This window comes from Polyodon spathula, chromosome 8 (assembly GCF_017654505.1).
Source record: "Polyodon spathula isolate WHYD16114869_AA chromosome 8, ASM1765450v1, whole genome shotgun sequence".
Classification (NCBI taxonomy): domain Eukaryota; kingdom Metazoa; phylum Chordata; class Actinopteri; order Acipenseriformes; family Polyodontidae; genus Polyodon; species Polyodon spathula.
In genome coordinates, this window is record NC_054541.1 from 41,551,542 (window position 1) to 41,564,651 (window position 13,110).

Below are 13,110 nucleotides of genomic sequence, written 5' to 3' on the forward strand. Positions count from 1 at the left end.
GTGATAGTATTCTTTCAGAGTAAATTAAAAGACTAATTATTCTGAGAACTGCAATATGTAGATTTCACTAAACAAAGGGATTCCCTAAACCGCCTCAGAATTGTTTGATCCACATTTCTCAAGTATTTGAGTTCTGTCTGTTGATCGCTACAATAAAAAGGTCAGTTCTTAGTAGTCTTACCATAGAACAAACCACTGTGCTCTGATTGATGTGAGATTTAAAAGTCAGTCATTCCTAAGACAATATTTTTTAAAAAAGTCTCTTATTTGTAAATGAGAGCATTATTTCTCTTAGATTATACCAACTTTTCTCAGGTATCCAGTCCGAGCAATAAATCATATCACAGTTGCAATCTAGTAACAGCATGATCGTTTTAAAATACACATGCTATAAAAACCCCTTTAATTAATATTAGTCTGACCCTGTGTGTATTATGAAACAGTTGAAGAAACTTTGTGAGTACCGTATGTTCTTTTTAGACAATTTGAACCAAGTTTTCAAAAGTAATATAGTTGATTTTGCTTGAACTCTCCCCACACCAAAGAATTTTATATCTAAAATATTCCTTTTACTGAAGCTTCTTGAAAAGCCTTTAAAACTTGCCTAAACGTTAGGTTACATGTTCCATGGGCTTTAGATACCAGCCAAGAATACAATGATAGGGACATTAATAATTTCCCAAACTTGCAGAGGTTCAGTGTGAATGAACCTCTACTGACCTTAATTTGAGAGAGCCATCATGCGGTGCACCAATCACAATTCAGGGAGCTTACATTTGGATACATTAGGCAGCATCCATCACAAGCACCCACTTATAGCCAATTATAACTAGTTTGATAGTAGATTTGAGATCCTTTATTCCTGATGATATTGGTTGTATTGTGACGCCATTGTCTCCGGCCCTACTGAATTCGATTAGATGAATGTGTTAGCAGGACTTTAAACCTACTGGAGGTCTCTTAAGTGGTCTTGGAATGGAAGGACATTGAGACTAAACTTCAGGGCAATGCTGATGAGCATGTGCAGGGCAGAATGGATACAGAAATTCTCACTTCCTCTAACAGTGCTCTACCTGCTCTATGGACAAATATAGGACTATAAGTTGTGGATCATTCTTGAGGTGAAGTAAAAATCACGAAAGTAAATTAGTTCTTTTAGAAATAAACTATTAGAAAAAGATAACTAACAATTAAATGAAGTAAAGCAGAATGTTGACATTTTAATAGTCTTATATGTTAATTGGATTGCTGCTTTTGAAAATAAAAGCCTGAGGTAAAAATTAAAGTAACAGCTGATAGCAAAGCTCTGAAACAAAGACCTTATATTATCTACACACTATTGTGAGTATTAACATTAAGCAAACACATTCTAATTATATGTACATTTGTCTATATACACAGTCTAGCAATGTCCCTAAAGCATGTAAATCATATTAATACAAAAGTAATACATTTATTTGTGTTGTAATTGCCACTTTTGTTTGTAATACAATGAACAAAACAGGTGAACATCTTTGGTAATTTGGTAAACCAGTGTTTTATTTTATTTATTTTCTGATTTGGGCGAGACAATAGGGGGATATATATATATATATATATATATATAATATATATATATATATATATATATATATATATATATATATAGATATATATATATATATATATATATATATAGATATATATATAGATATAGATATAGATATATAGATATCCCTCAGAATAAATGAAACTTTCAACCTCGAAGCTGTAAATTAATGGCTTGTGAAAACAGATCCAGTCATTGAGATGAAAGTAATTGGCATCATCATATTGATGAGTTGGATAACAGTTTGCTTTATTGCATTGCAGCTGAATAATGCAACTTTCTAATGACTTTAATTGTGCTTCTTTAAATTGCATGTGGTAAATGTGGTAATAATCTGTCATATATTTTTATGAAACAAGCAATTAATATAACATCATTGGGCATGTGGTTATGGAACTGCTTAGTAAAAAAAGCAACCGATCCAGGGCCCTAAAAGAAACAATTTCTAATTTTTTTTGTAGTTATAGACAACTGTGGTGCTGTTTTCTGTGTGGAGTTAGAATGTAAATGTGCTTATCTTCTGTTTGTATTCTTGAAATTAATTGTAACTTTATTCCAGAGAAATCATAGCATGTTTGAGTAAACCAAGACTGTGTAACATTTGCAGAGGCATTTTAGCTAAACTTTTGTTTCCTCTCTAGTTTTACTGGTCATTGAGCAAAAAGTATTTTCTGTAACACGCAATGACAGACTGTGGCAAAGTGGTTAACAGTGTGCAGGCGCAGGTGATCAATGAACAGACAGACAATTATAATCCAGGTGCAATGTTGTTTAATGGTTTTTAAATCCAATGGTATGATAGCAAAACAACAGTAAGTAATAGCAATGGTAATGAAGCAGTACAGCAGCATGTATTGCTTATTTGTAATCCACGGGTTGGCCTTGAAATAATAATAGTAACATTTTTAATTCACCCACACGTAACACAAAACAAACACAAACAGTGCTTATTCAAGTGCTCGTGGTGAATATGGTTCTTTGTGAAACAAAGTGCAGTGATGTTGATCCGAGTTTAGTGCTGGCCTTTGGCGACAGCTTTCCGGATCATGTTAGCCGTCCAAATAATTACACATAGTATTATTAACAACAAATAAAAACAAACAAAACTCTCACGTTTTACATCACAGGTTCTCCCTCTGGTCATTAATTGTAATCATTCGCAAAGGAACAGATCACATCACTACGTCCCCTTTTTATAATGTCACCCATGACCCCCTTGCTCAACAAGCGCATTCCCTCCTCCAATCCGCGGATGCCATGCGGGTCAATGAGTTCATGTACTGTAGCTTTGCCCCCTTTCTGGCCGACTTCCACCTAACCCTGGGAATAAACTAATGCCATTTAGTGCAGGGTATTCTGTTCCCTTTATGCAGCTGCCTCACAGGTCGGGAAGGAGATCTAACTCCAAGAACCATTCAACCTCTGTCACACAGACACATAGGAGTCAGAGTACACTAGCAAGTGTAGTTTAAGAACCACTTTTTTCTTGTACAAACCTCTTCCGTTAATGAAAATAGAGGGAACACAGAACAGATGGGTTAGTAAACTGTGTCTGTTGTATTTATTTTTAATATGTTGTTAGCACCAGATTTTATATATATAATATAAAGCTTAAAATAACTGTCAAATTATACTACTTTGGAACAGCCATTTCTGGTACTTAATGTTTTATCATAGCAATTTACAGAAAGTTCAATACTATTAATAACGCAAGCAAGCCCCTTACCTGGGGGAAGCAGGAAACAACATACAGTATGTCATTGGGGAAAATGCTGCTGTAGGCTCTTTGAGGACTAGATTATGTTTAAAAACAAGCTTAATTGCCACAGTATTTGGACAGTACTCTGTCCCAATATGCCCTAATACTTATTGGATGGTAATATGATATATAAGGCTTGCATCCACTTCCATTTTTATTTATGTAGTTTTTTGGTGACTGTAATATACATATTTGAATCTCTGACAGGCATGTCATATGTAAAGGATTTACACAATAAAATGGTACATGAGACACAGCTGTGTACATTTTAAAGCTTCATAACGACGCATTTCATTTAATCACTACAGTAAATCTGCATTTCCTTCCTGATTTTCTGAAATCTCTTTTCTGCCACTGTGTGCAAATAGTCTGTATTGTTACATGCACCACATTCTTGGATGCAGCAAATTCTGTCTTTGAAGAACATCCTTAAAATGATAGTATGATAGTTAACTGTGACGTTTCACCTGAGACTACATTTAGCAGTTTGGGACAATACAGAAATGGCATTTACAATGCTGGTTTTGTGAAGGGATAGTGGGAACTGCAAGTGTCTAATCAATCTCTCTGCGTACTGATTTGCCATCTTGCACAAAATCACATGAGCACATTGGTTTAGAGCTTCAGTGAGTAGATTAAATTGCACTCAGCTTCCAGTTCTGTCAATAATTAGTGTATGGCCAAACAGCACAGGCACGTTGGAATCTGCAGTAAATGCATTTCAAATGCTTATAACCTTGGGAAAGAGCAGCCTGACACTTATTTCAAGCTAACTTGTACCTCCAAGCAGAAGGACGCAGTGGTGAGTGGTATACTTGTTATTAACAGATTAATAAGTAATAGTGTACACCAAGCACTTGCTGCAACGTTCCAAAAAAATTAAAAAAATACAAAAAATCCCTTTTCACCAGAAGAAGACGACCACCAAGCACATTTTGTAGCACCAAGGTGAGTATATAAACACCAGATAGACACTGTACCAGCACTAGCGTCTCCGCTCTGTGGGTCAGCTGACGCTTAGGTGTCTTGTACTAGCGTCTCGACGCTCGGTACTCGCTCTGCGGGGTGTCAGCGCTTCGGCACTTGGTGTTCCGACGCTCGGTGCTCGGCGCTTCGACACCACCGGCTCGACGCTCGGCGCTTCGACGCCACGTCCTCGACGCTCGACACTAGGCACATTGGCGCTCGGCGCATCGACTCTCGGCGAATCGATGCTCAACACTCGGCGCTTCGGCCCATCAACGCTCGACGCTCGACATTCTGTGCTTCTGCGCCATATGCTCGACGGCCCACCGCCTCGACACTAAACGCTCGACTCATCGGCGCTCTCCCGCTCATTGCTCGACGTTTTCGATCGGCGTTTGGGCAATGTTTGTTGTGCCATGTTCGCCCAAAATGTCGGGCTTTCACTGCTGCACATCCTGCCAGGCAAACCTGCCTGCCATTGACCCGCATGAGGAGTGCGTGGCATGCCTCGGGCCGGAGCACGCCGCATCCGCGCTGGCGGATAGGGCTTTTTGCCAGTCTTGTGCTGGGTTTCAGACTCGCGCCCTTAGGCAAAGTGCCAAGAAGTCAGTGGGTAGGCACTCCCCTTCATCGGGTTCTTCCCACACTATTTCAGCCCCGCCATCATCCACGGCGACGCTGCCAGGGCGACTGCAGCTCTCCACGAGCCCAGCCTCCCAGATTACAGCTGCTCAGAGGTCCCACACCAGACGCGCTCGGGCTAGCAGCCCCTCCCCTTCTAGGGCACGCCCTCGTCAGGAGTTTAGGTCGCACTCTAGATTGCCTTGACGTACAGGACACTCTCGTTCCCCTCGGCGAGACAGGCAACACAGAGATAGATCTGAGGTGGTGGAGTTAACCTCCAAAATGTCCCAATTCATGGAGGTCATGATGGGACAGCAGGCCCTGCTTATGTCTCTGGCTACAGCAGTGCCTCGAGCCCCAGAGCAGCCCACTGGGCCTGTCTCCAGCCAACCAGCGGCCCCCCCCACAATCTTCATTGGCTAGTTCCCTTCCAATGCAGTCGCAGAAGGACTGGGATATAGATGCTGTCTCCAGAGATGCTTCTGACATCCTGGAAGGGGACAGTGTAGAGGCTGAGGTAGCCTCCCACCACTAGGACCAGGATGTTGAGTCCGAGCTGATGGACACTGATGACCCTATGTGGTCTGTGGTTGACAGAGCAACCTGCCACTTAGGTATTGATTGGTCCCAGACAGAGCTTCCCCGGCGATCTCTGGTCTAGTTGCCTTCAGCCCAGTCCCATCAGTCCAGGATGTTCCCGGCATTCCTGGACTTTGTCAAAGAGGTGCAGTCTACCTAGGGGGCTCCGGCCTCTGCTCCTGCGACGTCTCGCAAGGCTTCGGCCTTTACTATGCAGGGGGCCAGTGAGGCCGGCCTAGCGTCCTTTCCACTGGTGGACGCTGCGTTCGCTGCATTGGTGAAGACGCCGACACTGTCTGGGCTTACTAAAGACCCAGCGTGTCCTAATAAGCAGTGCAGGACCACAGAAATACACCTCAAAAAAGGGTACTCTGCGGCCACGGAGGCAGTCAGACTGTCTAATGTAGCCAGTCTACTGACAGTGTACCAGGCGGCACTGATAAGGGACTTATCTGAGTGCCCTTCTGCGGCCCTCAGAGGCGAGCTAGGCACTGTCAGCCAGCTGCTGGTAAGGTTGGCCCAGTTAAACGCGCGGGTTCAAGGCAGGAGCATTGCTTCTATGGTGGTGGCCAGAAGACAGCTCTGACTCTCGCAGGCGAGAGTGCAGGAGCCTGATAAGGCCCTCTTGCTGGACGCTCCAATCACTCCCGGACACACGTTTGGTCCGACAGTGGAGGAGATGCTGCAACGCTCCGTCAAGGCACGGGAGGCGTCACAGCAAATGGCCAAGATGTGGCCAAGCAGTTCCAGCCGAAGCAGCCTCAGGAACAGCCTTGGCGTAAGACACCGCCACAGCAACAGATGCAACCACGGGGTAGTAGGACTTCCCCTGTAGGTCCATCAGCACGTGGCCAGCCTGGTTTTGCAAGACCACGGCGCGTGGAATGGCGCCCTAGAGGTGGTGGCAGGTCACGTCCTCGTGGCTCTAGCCAGGCCCCTCGTGAGCGAGTGCAGCCAAAGCAGCCCTGAGACACCCAGGCAGCTATTAGCTCACCCCTACACCATTCCACAGATCCAGTTCTGGCAACAGTGCGCCAACGACATCCGGGTGCACAAGACCATTTCCACCGGGTACACGCTTCAGTTCCGGTTAAAGCCTCCCCCCTTCAGGGGGGTGGTTGTAACTGCAGTGAAGGACTCGGTTCAGTCCTCAGCTCTGAATGTGGAGATACGGGTACTGCTCAGGAAGCGTGCTATTCAACAAGTAGACCCTGCTCTGATTGACCAAGGGTTCTATTCCAAATACTTTCTAGTGCCCAAGAGGGACGGTGGGTTCTGCCCTATTTTAGATCTGCGAGTACTGAACAGATACCTACAGAGGTTATCGTTCAGGATGCTTACGCACAGGCACATCATCCAGTTAGTCCGTCACGGCGACTGGTTTACCACCGTGGACCTGACAGATGCGTACTTTCACGTTCCCATCTGCCCGGGTCACAGGAAGTATCTGCGTTTCGCATTCCAGAGCAGGGTGTACGAGTTTTGTGTCCTCCCATTCGGTCTGTCTCTAGCTCCTCGAACCTTTTCAAAATGTATGGACGCCATTTTAGCCCCTTTGCGGGCTCAAGGTGTTCGACTGCTGAAATATCTGGACGACTGGCTCGTCTGTACGCAGTCAAAAGAGCAGCTGGCACAGCACACAGTGATGGTTACGAACCATCTTCAGCGGCTGGGTCTGAAGGTCAATACAGAGAAGAGCCGCATCGTGCCAAGCCAACAGACCGAGTTCGTGGAGTTGCATCTGGACTCATTGTCCATGGAAGCGACCTTATCGATACAAAGAGTTGCCTCACTGGAACGGTGTCTCTCCCTTTTCAGGTTGAGAGAAACAATCAGCATGGAGCTGTGTCAGCACATGCTGGGGCTGATGGCTGCCGCCTCGCAAGACCTCCCCTTGGGCTTATTACACCAGAGACCTCTACAGGCCTGGTTCAATGCCTTCACGTTACATCCACGGAGAGATAAACACCGCAGGTTGACGGTATCCCGAACCTGCTTGGAAGCACTACGCTGGTGGAAAGTTCCGTCAAACATCCGCCAGGGTGGCCTTGGGTCCCATCTTCCGGAGGGAAGTGATTACGACCGACGCTTCCAACCAAGGTTGGGGAGCAGTCTGGAACGGCTCAGGGACCCGCGGAGTGTGTTCAGGACCATGGAGGTAGGCCCACATCAATGCTCTGGAACTCAGAGCAGTGGACCGCGCCCTTCGGCACTTCGGCACTTCTTGCCGGTGCTTCTACACAAGCACATGTTGGTGCGGTCGGACAACACCACGGTTGTGGCGTATATCAACCGCCAGGGCAGCCTACGGTCCCCCCGCCTTCATCGAATGGTAGCACGGCTGTTGCTATGGGCACAGCCGCGCTTTACCTCTCTGCGCGCGGTTCACCTACCGGGCAGAGCCAGTTACGCAGCGGAGGAGAGCCCTCTTGCAGGTGAATGGCGTCTCCACCCTCAGGTGGTAGAGCGCATCTGGGAATGGTTCAGCAGAGCGCAGGTAGATCTCTTCGCTTCGCGAGAGACCACGCACTGCCCCCTATGGTTCTCGGTGAGGGACCCCGACATCCCCCTAGGAGTCGACACACTGGCTCACGAATGGCCGCCAGTCCTCCTATATGCGTTTCCACCAATTCCGATGCTCCCCGCCCTCTTAGAAAAGGTCAGGGTAGAGCAAGCGACAGTGATTCTGATCGCTCCTCGGTGGCCTTGGAGAATATGGTTCCCGAGCGTGGTGCAGTTACTGCAGGGTCAACCGCGGGAGCTTCCCCTGCGAGCAGTAATATTACAGTTTCTACAGAAGCTGTTAGATGAGGGGAAATCTCCTTCTACACTTAAGGTGTATTTAGCTGCCATATCAGCTTGCCATGTACGTATTGACGGATTATTGCCAGGTTGTCATTTTCTGGTATCTCAGTTCCTTAAAGGCGCAAGACGCTTGCGACCTCCAAGGATGACCAGTTTACCGTCATGGAGCCTTGATGTGATGCTAGAACCCCTTACCAAGGCACCATTTGAGCCTCTCCACACTGTGGATATGAGGCTCGTTTCAACTAAGACTGCGTTTCTGCTGTCGGTGGTGTCAGCTAAACGTGTCAGCGAGTTACATGCACTGTCAGTGCATCCTTCATGTACTCGTTTTGCAGGAGATGGTTCTAAGGTCTCCATGCGTCCAAATCCAGCCTTTTTACCAAAGGTCATATCCCCGTTCCACATGAACCAGCCAGTCAAGTTGATGGCGTTCCATCCTCCTCCTTTTTCTTCCCCAGAGGAAGAACGGTTACACACGCTCTGCCCTGTGCAAACGGAAAAGTTGTTCATATGCCATGGTTCTAAGACTTTGGGTCAGCCGTTGTCTAAACAACGTCTTTCCCATTGGATAGTGGATGCTATTAAATTAGCTTATGAGTCTGCAGGCCTTCCACCACCAGGGCAGTTGAAGGCGCATTCCACTAGGGGTATGGCGACATCCTGGGCCCTCTTTAAGGGAGTGTCGGACATTTGTGCGGCAGCCAGCTGGGCTACACTGCATACTTTTATGAGGTTTTACTGGGTAAATGTACTGGATTCTTCTGCTCCACTATTTGGAGCTTCTGTACTACACCCTATGGCCCCCTAGGATGCCAGTATGGTGTTTACCATTCCACTCACGACAGGTGTTATTGCGAGAATAGACGCTGAGGCGCAGCTCCGCATATGCCTAGATGAATTACCTACGCAGTTGCGTTATGACGTAAGTCTGTCTTACTGCCGAGAATCCTCCCTCGCGACAGCTTGGGTACACTGTTCCCATACGTTGATGGTTATTTTTGAATTGAAAGGGAACGATAGGTTGCGGATGCAACCCTGGTTCCCTGAAATTGAAAATAAACCTCAACCCGCGAGGTCGCTCCGGAAGCCTTCTCAGCCCGAAGAGCAAAAGATGCGGTGAGCATCGATGCGCCTAGTCTCGAGCGTCGAGGCGGCGAGCGTCGAGGACGTGGCGTCGAAGCGCCGAGCGTCGAGTCGGTGGCGTCGAAGCGCCGAGCACAGAGCGTCGGAAGACCGAGCGTCAAGGTGCGTGCGTCGAGCAACGATGCACTTGGCGTCGAGCACCGAGTCCCAAGCGCAAAGCGCTGCACCAAGCGCGGAAGAGCTAAACCAAGTGCCGAAGCGCTGACACCCCGCAGAGCGAGTACCGAGCGTCGAGACGCTAGCACAAGACACCTAAGCGTCAGCTGACCCACAGAGCGGAGACGCTAGTGCTGGTACAGTGTCTATTTGGTGTTTATATACACACCTTGGTGCTAGGAAAATGTGCTTGGTGGTCGTCTTCTTCTGGTGAAAAGGGATTTTTTAAATTTTTTTGGAACGTTGCAGCAAGTGCTTGGTGTACTGTAGAGGGACTGTAGGGCAAACCGTACAGCTACCACGCGGTGGGGAACACACAGCAGTGGAAGATAACAGTGGGCTGCAAAGCAGACTCCACACACACACGGTCCTAGCCACCAGATCGGTGTGTTCTGGCTGCCACGTTACCGACGTTCCGGTTGCTAAACATAAACAATATATATATATATATATATATATATATATATATATATATATATATATATATATATATATATATATCTGAAAAATAATATATACAACCCAAAAACACACAATATATAATAATATTTATAATAATATTATAAATAATAAGAGAAGACGGAGACCACGAGGTTAAACAAAAACGCGATGCCGAAGCAAAGCGTGAAAGGATATATAAGTAATATATAAAATATATATACACAATTATATAATCCAAGCTCAAAGTAATAACTTAACTGAAATAAACTCGGAGAAGGGGAAAAAACCAGCTTGTCAAGCCTAAGCTTTTGAGAGTACAATCAGTACGTGCTCTATTACCTACCGCTACCGATGCTGAAGACAAAAGAGGAAGAGAGTCTCTGCGTGCTGCGTATAGTAAGCTCCCAGGGGGGCGGGCTTACACGCCAGCTTGCGCAGAGGCCTGTCGGCAGCTTTGCTATAAAGCTCAGCCAATCCCTACTACCTGACGGCAATGTCCCATACGTTGATGGTTATTTTCGAATTGAAAGGGAACTGCTTTTTCTCGTAATGCAAAGATGTTGAATGTTGATGTTAAACTGAAATCTGACTGTATGCTTGCATTTATTTTAAACAAATATCAGCTTTATTGAAGCATATAAATGGGCAAGGAGGGGTAAAACAATATTTAAAGAATAAAAATAACTGCTTAAAGGAGGCCTTGTGGTTAAGTGGTTAGAGAAATTGGCATGTAACCAGGAGGGTCCCCTGGGAGCAAGTCACTTAATCTCCTTGTGCTCTGTCCTTCAGGTGAGACTTTGTTGTAAGCGACTGCAGCTGATGCTTAGTTCATTCACCCTAGTCTCTGTAAGTCACCTTGGATAAAGGTGTCTGCTAAATAAGCAAATAATAATAATAAAACAGACCCTATAATGTATTATACCTGTGGCACATACTGGATTATTAAGGCAAAATAAAATAGAATCTTATTTGCTAAACACAGCATTATCATCTGTTTAGCCAGTTCAAAGACCGCACAAAATAAATTCTATCGCCCATTCTTTTTTTTTTTTTTTAATTGTGTTACTGTTTTGATTTTATAGTTAATAAAACCCAAGGATGATTTAATCACACATCAACAGAGTAAATAACACTGTACATTATTTTCCATGTTCAATATGTGCTGAAAATATGTATGAAACAAACTATTTCCCAGCTTATAATATATGTTTAATAAAGGTTTTGTTTTAAACATTTCTAGTGCTAATTTAGTTTGTTTTATAGTGGTATCTCATGACCTGTTCCCATCTCCACATATACTGCACATATTGCAGAGACCATTTCAGACTAAAATAAAGTACAAAAATGTTGATGGTAAACACCATAGAATGTGTGTTTATTGCTGTTGACTACAGCACTGAAACTCCAAGATATTCTTTGATACTGTAAATGTTTGACAAATGCCAATGAAGTACCATTATAATGCCAGGTTGTTGAGCTAAAGAAACCAATGTGGTACTGTTCTGCCAGAGGCTCATACAGTACCTCTGTCCTAACCCCCCTGCACAGAACCATTATCATTGTTGTGCCAATCATTGCCACTGAAGACCATTTGAAAAAGGAAAGACTTGGAAAATTGCATGGAGATGTGTGTTTCTTTTTTGTTTGATGTTATGTGCAAAATATTTCAAGAAGCCTATTTTCCCAGTCTCCCAGTGCTGTGGTTAGCCCTGCCTGCAGTATTAATAGCAGGCTGCTCTCTTTTCTCCCTTCAGCTGGCAGATTTACTGGATGTGCTGAATCCTAAAGGTATAGTCCTGATTCAGGAGAGAAGAGGGACTTTCTCAGTGGGAGGCCACTAACAGTATTAAAATATGCTGAGGAAGAGATGTTTAACCCCTGCTGGACCTCCATTGATTCTTCTTGTGTGTCATGTAATTACAGCCTTGGATGTACCACTTGATCGTAAGTAGCACATTAATAATAAACAAAAAAATTATAAAAAATATAAAAAACATAAATAATGTATTACATGAATTATTATTTAAATTTTGGAGAATAAGAAACAATAATTACCATTGATAGAAGATTGATGTTTTTAGACATTCTTTTGGTATGCGATCTGGGAGACATTACTTATATTGTACTCTGTAGTGTTCTATAATACATTTTTGAACACATTAAAATGCATTTCTAAAAAAAAGGAAGTGTCCATAAGAACAAATCTGAGGGTGTGAAACGGAGCTGAAATTTTGATATTTTAATAATCCACAGTATACTTTGTCAATAGAGTAGCTCCAGAAGGATTCAAACTCTTAAGTATTGAGCTCAGTGCAAAGTATAGGACACTTACAGTAGAAACAATCTCTTCTAACTGTGTTTGATTTTTTTTTATTATTTATTTAGCCAGTGTTGCTTTACAGCAGGACTATAGACTAGCTGAAAGACCATGATTTAAATTCAAATAATGTTACCACATATCTGTTTGGGTGCTTCATACTGCCGCATCAGCCTAGGGATCTACTGGTCCTCTTTGATCCTGCTGTTTGTATGCTGAGGAAATGTTTTATATATATATATATATATATATATATATATATATATATATATATATATATATATATAATGATAATATTGACATGTTTTTCAAGTTCCAAGGTCTAGCTTTACGCCTTTTGTTTGTACAATTAGCCCACATTAGTCAATGTCCCTACAATGTAGGAATTTGCAGTGTATTTGAGTCGTATAAAAAGCGAGATATGGTGGCTAGAATGAGCACAATAAATATTTTAAAGGCAGCAATATGCAACAGAGCACCACGAATCACTGCCTCTAGAAACACAGTAGGACTGTTATCTGTTCCAACTCTTAAAAGGCTATTTAGTCCCAGCACTGAATACATGTTTCATAAGGAATATAACATGTGCTTTAGTATTGACATGTACAGTACAGTCTTAATTTTGTTAGTCACTGCTGTATAACTAAAGCTATCAAAACAGAATTAGTTTTTTCCCCTCATTTCAGGGGTTACCGCTAATCTCATTTCATGTCTTAGCCAATGTCATTT

The 13,110-nt window shown here is 43.9% G+C and overlaps 1 protein-coding gene across 21 annotated transcripts in view; it reads left to right on the forward strand.

Annotated features, from left to right (window-relative positions):
- LOC121319967 (neuronal cell adhesion molecule-like) overlaps nucleotides 1–13,110 on the forward strand; it is a 100,028-nt gene that overhangs the window by 58,650 nt on the left and 28,268 nt on the right. For all 21 annotated transcript variants that reach the window (XM_041257980.1, XM_041257983.1, XM_041257975.1 and 18 more), the window contains exon 3: nucleotides 11,819–12,008. In XM_041257980.1, coding sequence (XP_041113914.1) covers nucleotides 11,918–12,008 — 91 coding nt within the window. In that variant the 5' untranslated portion in view covers nucleotides 11,819–11,917. The remainder of the gene's footprint in view (nucleotides 1–11,818; nucleotides 12,009–13,110) is intronic.